Consider the following 9,401-nt stretch of genomic DNA (forward strand, 5'->3'; position numbering starts at 1 on the left):
TTATTAATCACAACCACAATTCCTCCTGAGTACTTTAGGAGAAAGGAGGCCCTGCTGTTTTCTCTCAGCCATCATGTACTTGTTGGGCCAAGGAAGCACAACTGCAAGACCTCAGTGACACAAAATCAACATAAAAATCGGGAAAATCTCACACACGGGGCTCAGTTCCACCCCAGGAGCCCTCCTTTGCCCGCTGCTCCTGACCAAGCTCTCAGAACAGGAGGCAATGCTTCAGAAATCAAATGCAATTGATTAGAAATTGTTTGTCAGCTCCTGCATGGTTCACCCCAGGGCCATCAGCACTGCTGTTCCCTTCACCTGCACACAAACACCTGCAAGACAGAGCTGGTACTGCACAGGTGTCCCTGCTGGAGCCCTCCACTCCTCCCTCACTTCTTTTCCACCATTCTCTCAAGAGAGCTTTGCAGCTAGCCTACACAATTTTAGTTCTCCCCAACAGATTTATTAGGAGGAAGCATTTTTAACAGTTCAATGAAATTGTTCTGTGAGCACCAAATTGAAGAGAACATGACTAGCGCAAAAGAAGGTTGCAATTTTCTTGTCATGCCTGATCCCCCATGAATGCACAGGGTTAAAAATAAATTCTGACTCCATTCTGGAGGGCATCAGAGACATCCTGTCAAAGGTGTTGAACATGATCCCCACAATTCCAGAGAAGAATATAAAGAAACAACCTGTGTAAGGCAGAGGAAGTGAAATCAGAAAGGAACAGAAACTGTGGTCACCTGCAGCCATCCTAAATTTCCAACAGGTGAGGACCCAGCATAGTCCTGAGACATCAGAGTGTTATAAATGACAAATATAGTTATTGGCTTTCACATCTGTGTGTTGGCTTTTGCAAGTTGTAATTGATCACAAATATTCTGACGTGGCACTATTTGCAATTCCTTTTAACTGCTTTTTGGTATATCTATAAATCAAGGTAAATTAAGATAAATATATGCAATCTGTCAGCTTATATATACACTGTATAGTTACACTGTATAGCTTATAGAAATAGTAGTGTGATAAATATATATTATATCTTAGGTCCCAGCATAATGTTAAAATAGACACTATGTAATGGTAAAATGCTTTTATTTGTGTAACTAACTCAAACAATAGTGTGAAATAGCTATGTTGTTTCTCACATTTGTAGACTACATTATCTGAATGATGAGATTACAGTGACAAAAACCAGGACACCAAGGGAAAAATTTACTACCCACCCTCCAGTTATCAAGCAGTGTCAAAACAACAGAATGGAGCCTCGACAAGAAATAAAATATATTGATTTAATCTACAGGATGGCATGCAGACCGGTCAAAGGTTAAAACCAAGCAAAAGAAATTCCTGGAACATCTAAACTCACAGAAATGTTTGGATATGCATAACTCTCATTAATATGCATTTAACCACTGTAATGAAAAGTACCCAGGGAAATTGTTTTAAGCTAATGGTGTGCTTCTGGCATTTTGGCAAGGCACCCCAGCACTGGATATTGTCCCTTTTATCCCTTACTAAACTTTTATTAAAAATTTTTTGAGTAGTGAAACTCTTTTTTCACAAGAGAGAAGACACCAGTAGAGTGGTGTGGTTCAGGCCCCAACATGGGAAATGTCAGAACAGAGGCAAACACCCAGTTTGGGACGGGGTGGCCAATTCCCCCGAACTGGCCCCACTGGCCAGGACTTCCCTGTCTGCCCTAGCATCCAGCTCAGGTGGGGCTGGCTCCCAAAATCCTGCCAGCAGCACCTGTCCTCCCACCTCTGCACAGGTACAGACATCTAGAGACAGCCAGAAATTTACTCACAGCGTGCCAAATAGAGGCACAGCACCTTTAAAATGCAGCATAATGAGCTAAATGTAATGAATTAAAGCAATTCAGTGAGCTTGCTGAGTTTGAGTGATTGCAAAGGGCACGCTGCAGCGCAGTGGAAACCTTGCAGTAATTCAAGAACTTGAATCTCACCAGTTCAAGCCTGCAGAATAATTAATCAGATCATTTCTGTTGCTCAGACATTATATCACACTCAAAAATCTCAGAAGGCAAAAAAATGGACGAAAGTCACAGTTCCACGGCACAATGAGCAAAAAGGAGAGAATATAATTCCAGATTTTTTCAATAGTTACAGCACTTACCTCTTAAAATGCAACCCTTTTTTTTAAGATGTAGTGGAGCTGATCAGATCTACCACCAAAAAAAACAAAAAAAAAAACAAAAAAAAAAACCAAAAAAAAAAAAAAAAAAAAAAAAAACAAACCAAAAAAAAAAACCACCTTCCAGAAGTAAAATTCAAAATTGTAATGGAGCTCAGTTCAGAATTGGCAGTTTATAACACTTCCTAAAAAAACTCAGTTGGTTCTGAGCTCATGGCAAACACCAAAGGAAACTGAAATGGCTGGACTGACTTGGGGAAGCCTCTGCTTCTATAAATACTGATTCTGTAGCTCAAACAGAAAACCTTGCGGGATTGGTAAATCAAAAAAAAAGAAAAAAATTTTGGAAGCTCAATTGGAAGCATATGTTCCTACACATTTAGTGCAGAGGCACAGTGTTAAAAAAACCCATCCCTCAATCAGCAATGACTGGTACACAGAAAGAACTGGGAAGAGGTGCTCCCCAAAATCTCATGTTCCTGCAGGGACAGGGGCAGGCAGCTTCTGACCCACAGCCCCACCAGCACCAGCACTGTTCTCCACCCTGACAAACCCTGCCCAAAAAACAGCAGTGAGAAAAAAAATCGAGTTTAAAAGTTAAATCAAGGTAAATTAAGATAAATGAAGTACAATTATTCAGTAATTAGGGACTGAGTTGCTATTTCTGTGCTCAGAATTTGCTTTCTGTAGATCTCCTGGTACATTTGAGGGACTAAACAGATAAGGCCAAATCGATGCAACTCCATCAATAAAGGAGACAAAATGAAATGAGCAGCAGCACTGGCTGCAAGAGAGGTGGAAGAATGAAATTCCCGTTAAACTGTTAGAGTGCTTTATCTGAAATTTATTTGAGCGTTCTCATCCCCACCATGAGCTACCCTGCAGCAGGAGCTTCTGGTCACCTGGCGTGTTTGAGGTTGGGACTGGGACTATCGGATATCATTCTTACAAGGAAGTGACTGAGTGACATTTTCGGCCTTCAGGCTCTGGGATTTTGCATTTCCAAGTGAGGTCTAACCTGTGCTTCCAATCACTGACATTTCACCTGTTGGCCAAAAGCATTTCCCAGAAACTCCACAAACAAGCCCTTGCCAAATGTCATTTGTCTTGGGATTTAATTATCATCCAATAACTTAATTACAGGTTATGCACTTCTGTTACAGCACATTGTAATATTTCAGGATCTTACAATGCCTCGCAGGGAAAAGCTGAGGACCTCAGTCCATGTTTTCTATCCAATAAAACTTTGTCTCACCAAAATCTGATCTCATTACCCTCAGTCCTTTTAATTACTCTTGGGCATTCAGGTGGGGCCTCTTGCTGCCTTTCACCCTCAAGGGTGACCAAAAGTCAAGAACAGAAAACAAAATGGATCAGGCTCAGGTTCCTCACCAAAACCACTTGACGTGCATGAAGGTTGCCAAAGGTTAAATAATAAACTATTAAATGTCATCAATGTTCTCCAAGCTATGTCTGTGTGGATTCAACTAACCTTTGAGGAGGCATGTCAAAAAAAAAACCAAAAAAAAAAAAAAAAAAAAAAAAAAACCTACCAACCTACCTGTAACTCGATTATCAGCTGTGTAGGTTCCCCACCCATGCACAGTTACAAACAACCCTTTTGGTAACATGACAGAAGAAACATACGTTTTCAAGAGTTAGGAGGAAATGCCTAAATTTTGGCAGAAGTGCAAATAAATATGGCTGTGAGATCTTCCTCTCCTTCTCCTTATTCACAAAATGTGCCCACTGCTGAGCAAACACAAAACATTTATCAAAGAGCAGAGCTCAGTCCCCGGATAGATGACAGGGGGGTTTTTACTTGTTTGTTTGGTTGATGGTTTGGGTTGCATTCTTTTTAATTTGTTTGTTTGGGGGTTTTATTAATTTTTGCATTTATTTCCCACCTGTTGCCTTAGGCCACAGGGGACGCCATAAATTCACTTTTCATTTCTTCACAAGGAGAAAGAAGCAACCCCTTGGCTGCAGCTTGCATGAAGCACAGAGCCAGTGACTCGTGTTCTGCTGCCCCTCAAACACAGACCAGAAGAGTCTGAAGTATCTGGGGAATGTGCTCACGAACTCTGATGACCCATGACAGTGACCGAGGGACAGCAGGGGACAGGGACAACCTGGGAAAGTGACCAAGAGCAGGTTACCCCAAAGCTGTCTCCACACAAGAACCATTTAGAGACTCTGCCGTGAGAAGATCTTACAAAAACATTAACCCCAAGAGCACGAATAGCCATCTTTTTTAATTAACTCTTTCTGTTGAAGGTAATCCATTAAAAACACAAAACTTTAGAGAAAACAAAAGCACAACACATCTTTTTATTTCTTCTCAGATGAGGAGAAGAAAAAGTCATCTGTTATTTCTTAATTTCTCCTGAAAATTTTTTAAATGGGGTGGTCTCTGGCCTACCTTTCACTGGGACATCACAGGGAACTCCCTGCCCACATGCAAGCAGTAAGATTTACGGACAATATTAATCCTGAAGGTGCCAAAAAAAAAAAAAACCCCAACACTCCTCAGCCATCTACAACATTAAACATGCACAGGATGCTGAGCAGCTCCGGGGGATGGGGGTTGCCCAAAAAAACTGAGTAACTTTTAATTAATTTCATCTTCATTAAAAATGCCCTTTAAGTGCTTTTGCTTGGTTAAACATAATTAAAGTAGCTGAAGGTACAGCAAAAGCTGTTGGTGGCATGTGCCAAGCAATAAGTGTAAAACAGAGAGGATCCACAAAAATCACTGTGTCCTCCACAAAACCAGAGCCGCAGCAGGCAGAAAAAAAATTCAAATGATTGGATTCTGCTAATCTGTGGGGACACGGACCTAATACTGCATTTAATTTTGCTAAGTGGGAGGAAGATTATTGCAGGCAAGATACAAAGAATATCTCTGCTCCAATCATGCAACATTTACAACCTTAAATACTCTGAGACAGTTATTAATAACAGTATCAGAACATTTCCATGTATTCAATGCACAGTTATGAAAGAAACTAAACACACAGACCTCCTCCCAACGAGGACAATAATAATAATGTTAATATTTACATTCTTCTAATCACTTGTTTCCAGTAGTATTTAAAAAAGTATCTGTGAACTTGCTGGATAACAAGGGCCAGCCTTCTGTGAAGCGCTGCAAAAAGCATGATTTGGGGCATTTTGCTTTACTTTTGAAAGAGACTAACCCCTCACTGAGACAGAGCCAGCCATTCTCTTTCCAGAGTTTTTTAAAGAAAAGCTGAAATGTATTCTCATCAAGACTCTCAGTGCCACAGTGAAGGACTTGTTGGGAGCTGCACTTGTTTACAACCCTCAGTTCCCCTGGGAAGAAGCAGTTTAAGTAAAATCAGAAGCTATCTGCATGTGGTATTTACATGTCCTAATTTGCTGATTCGAAACTCAGCCTCTTCCACCTTGGTATCCTTTCAATAAATCTATGTCTTCTTTTTTGGCCCGAAATGTGAAATCAAAGTGTGCAGCAACACCTGTTTGGTATTTAGGAAAACTCTTCTAAAATCTGAGGGAGATCAAAACACTTTTCTCTAAAAACAAGAATTCCCTCTGCAGATCATTTAGTAAACGCAGCATACTCAATTTGATCACACATTCCCAGAATATCAGTTGATTCACTCTTTATGCAGTCATTACTAAGACAGGTTCTGTACTTTTAACAGATTTTTCTTTGAAGGAAATATCCCTCTGAAGGGAAAAAAAACATACTAATATGGTAATGGAAAAGGCAAAATAAGTGTCATTGCAATTGTTTCTCAAGCCCTAAATGCTGCAAAACCAGAACAAATCTTAAGAAGGCATTTGGCATCTTCCTCAGGGTGGTGGCTCCTGTCACACCTTAACGTCCCCAGCAGCCCCAGCAGGGTGGAACGTGTCACTGGCCAGCAGCTGGGCTGGCTGGGAGACGGACACCACACCTGGACACATCTGGTGGCCAAAATTCTGTGTCCTGTGCAGGACAGCACAGCCCAGCACTCATCCCACTCAGCTCTGACAATTTACAGAGTTTCACGAGGCACGTGACCTGACAATCCATGCCCAAACACCTGAAAACCAACACTGAGAGGATCTGCAAGATAAGGAAACCAAAATCTATTTGTCCTCCAAGCATTTTCCATAATCTTTATTATGTAACTTGGAGAAAATGCATATGCTGGTGAAGCTCTTTTGTGTAATTAATTCCTCTTTCTCTCCCTCATTTGTGTAATTCTATAGCACATATCACTCTAATATCTGAGTTAGTCAGGTAAATGAAACCCAGAGTAAAGAAGAAAACTTTTGTCTTTTGTCCCTCCTTTGCAGAAGAGAGATCTGATTCTTCAAAAACTGCCACAGAACTTTTTTTTTTTTTTTTTTCCCATTCCATTAATACATTTGTGTGGAGAAATCAAAGCACATTAAATCTATGCAGTATTTTGTCACTGCCAGGAGTTAGCATGTGCAATATCGACTTTTCATTATCATCTGAATAAAGTTTGCCTGCCTCTGCTAATAAACTGAAGGTTCATGGCTTATTGCTTTACACCTTTAAGAATGTGAGCACATTTTCTAAACGAAAGAGACTGCTTAATTTTCAAATCTTTTTCTTTTCTTTTCTTTTTTCTTGCCTTGGATCAGTTTTGGTCACTGAGGGAATTTCCTGTACACCTCAGCAAAGATTTGTGTCTTTATGGGTATATACAAACAAGGGTGCACTTCAATTATTAAACATCTGTAAAAGCTACAGAATAAAAAAGCTTTGAATAAAGCTTGGGATCAAGCAAAAGGTGAACAGAAAAGAATATTTCCTGATGATCTCTCTTGAAAATTGAAACAAGCATCCCATGGAAATAAAAGCAGCATTCTTCTGCCCCTTTAATAGCAGTCTGCTATTCTTGAAAGCACCAACATAGTTGATGTCTGAAGCAATAAAAGCTTAGCTTCCTGCCCTGTAATTATTACTAGATGTAATTATGAACAACTCATTCATCACTGTAAAAGCACAACTTAAGGCTCCCAGAGAAGAGCCATGGAAGGGATTTGTTTTCAGGCAGTTCTCTTAGTCAAGCTGTAATTTAACAACACCGCTGATAAACAAGTGTAGTAAGCCAATGTAAAGAAGGCAGGGCAACATCCATGTTTAATATCATCTGGGGATCCTCCAGTGCTCCATTTATAACGCTATAAAAACATGCCTCTAAGCAATAAGCCAGAATTGGGGGGTGAATATGACACAACTACAACCACCCCAGCTCCCCAAAGTTTGCCCGCTTAACCACGAAACACCCGGAGGCTGCCTGAGCACACCGGGATTATTTGTAGGTGGGGGGGGGAAGGCACAAATATAAGACGAGGCTCTGAGCTCTCCTTGCAAAGTTACCACTCCAGGAGAGCTCAGAGATGTGCTGGGTTTCAGGACATGGCTGTGGTCTGTGTCACTTTCTCACGAGCGTGAGGAAACACCTGCAGCCAGCCCGAAGCCACGCTCCTACAGCCACCCAAACTTCCCTAAAACACTCCGGCACCCGCCGGGCTGCTCCCGTGCAGGGAGAAAGGTACCCGGGCACGCCAGGACCAGGTTGGAACACATTTCAGACAAGATCAAGAATTCAGATGAGGCAGCAGGAGGTGTGTGGGTAAGACACCCGATCTCTATCCACGCCGAGCAACCACAGCGTCCTTTCCTTGCCGGTTATGTAATGCACGGGAGTATTTAACCACTCGCTGCTCTGACACACGCATGTCACTCAGATCAGCTTGGGGAGGATCAGCTGGGGCCGGAGGAGGGCAGGAATTCGGCAGTTGGCGGGGAAGGAATCCCACCCGAGCCCTCGGCGGTGCTCGCCCCACGGCAGCCGGGCCGGACCCAGCTCGGGCGCTGTGCCACCATCCCCACCTCAGGCACGGCCGGCCTCGCCACACCTGCCTGGCGAGGAACCCTCCCGCTCCCGTGGGATGTGGCAGGCTGCAATCAGGGCACGGGCTCGCCCGGGCCGCCCAGCCACCTGCCCGGCTGCCACACGCGTCCCCAGGGGGTCTGAGAGCCTGTTACCCTCCCAGAGCATCGCTGGGAGAGGCAACAGCCCCACAGGGAAGGGCTCAGTGCCTCCTCAGAGTGCCCCTGTGCTGCTTTGGGACTTTGGCCCCTCGCAGCCTCGCTGTGCTGAGTTTGCTGAGAAATGCACAGCTGCACAGCAGGAGTGTCGGCACCGAGGGGACTGAACACCTGCTTTGTGAGAGGCACCTCACCGCAACTCGGCGTGCCGTCACTGGGGATGGAAACAGAAGGGCCAGGGAGGAACGAGGAGTCACCAGCGAGGACTCAAGGACCCCGGCTCCGCCACTCTGCGAGAGCCTGCGGCTCTCGCCCGCGCCCCGGGAGCCGCGGGAACTCCTGGCGGGGCCGGGCCGGGGGCGGCACCGCCGGGGGTGCGAGGGGGCGGCCCGAGCGCCCGGCTGTCCCTCCCCGCCTGCCCTCCACCCGCGGGGCGGTACCTGCTTGTCCAGCGCGGCATCCTTGGCGCTGCCCGCCGCGCATCCCTTGGGAGCGGGCACCCGCTCGCAGTTGCAGCCCTCCAGCATGTACATGCCGGCGGGGCGGGCGCTCTGCTCGCCCTCGAAGTAGAAGAGCACGTTTTGGTAGAGGGCGAACCACTTCTCGTGCCAGCGGTTGGTCTCCGCCGTCTTCTTGCTGAGGTAGCCGCGCTTGGTGCCCTCCTTGCGGGCCAGCAGCGCCAGGTACAGGGCGTGCCCCTCGTTGTACCGCACGCTCTTCTGCATCGTGCCCGGAGCCCGCGGCCGCGGCGCAGCCTCGCCGGGCGCTCACGGAGCAATTCATGGGCTCCGGCACGCACCGACGGGGCGGCCCCGGCCCCGCGCCCCGCCCGAGTGTCCCCCGGCCCCCGCCCCGCCCCGCCCCGCGCCGCCTCCCACCGCCCCAGGCACCGGCGGCGGCGGCGAGCGGCCCCCCGGGCGCTGACGTGGGGGATCAGCCGTAAATCCGCTTTGGAGAGCGATTTAAAGAGCAAAGTCGCCGCCGCCGCAGCGCCCGGGTCCCTGCCCCCCGCCGCCCTTCCCCCCATCCCCGCATCCCTCCGCTCTCCATCCCTCCATCCCCCCCATCCCTCCATCCCTCCGGGATGCGGAGCGGGGGCCGGGCGGAGGACCCCGCGGGCAGCGCAGCGCTGGCCGGGCCAGGCCGGGAGCCGCGGGGTGATTTGGGGCTGCCCCGTGGT

At 46.3% G+C, this 9,401-nt stretch overlaps 1 protein-coding gene across 8 annotated transcripts in view; it reads right to left on the bottom strand.

Annotated features, from left to right (window-relative positions):
• Nucleotides 1-9,062, bottom strand: part of RASGRF2 (Ras protein specific guanine nucleotide releasing factor 2) — a 126,254-nt gene extending 117,192 nt beyond the window's left edge. For 6 of the 8 annotated variants that reach the window (XM_068177067.1, XM_068177066.1, XM_068177065.1 and 3 more), the window contains exon 1: nucleotides 8,662-9,061. In XM_068177067.1, coding sequence (XP_068033168.1) covers nucleotides 8,662-8,946 — 285 coding nt within the window. In that variant the 5' untranslated portion in view covers nucleotides 8,947-9,061. Of the gene's footprint in view, nucleotides 1-8,661 lie in introns of all 8 variants that reach the window. The other 2 variants (XM_068177068.1, XM_068177069.1) reach the window with 1 other exon arrangement.
• Between the last annotated feature and the right edge of the window lie 339 nt (nucleotides 9,063-9,401).

Source organism: Anomalospiza imberbis, chromosome Z (genome assembly GCF_031753505.1).
Source record: "Anomalospiza imberbis isolate Cuckoo-Finch-1a 21T00152 chromosome Z, ASM3175350v1, whole genome shotgun sequence".
NCBI lineage: Eukaryota > Metazoa > Chordata > Aves > Passeriformes > Viduidae > Anomalospiza > Anomalospiza imberbis.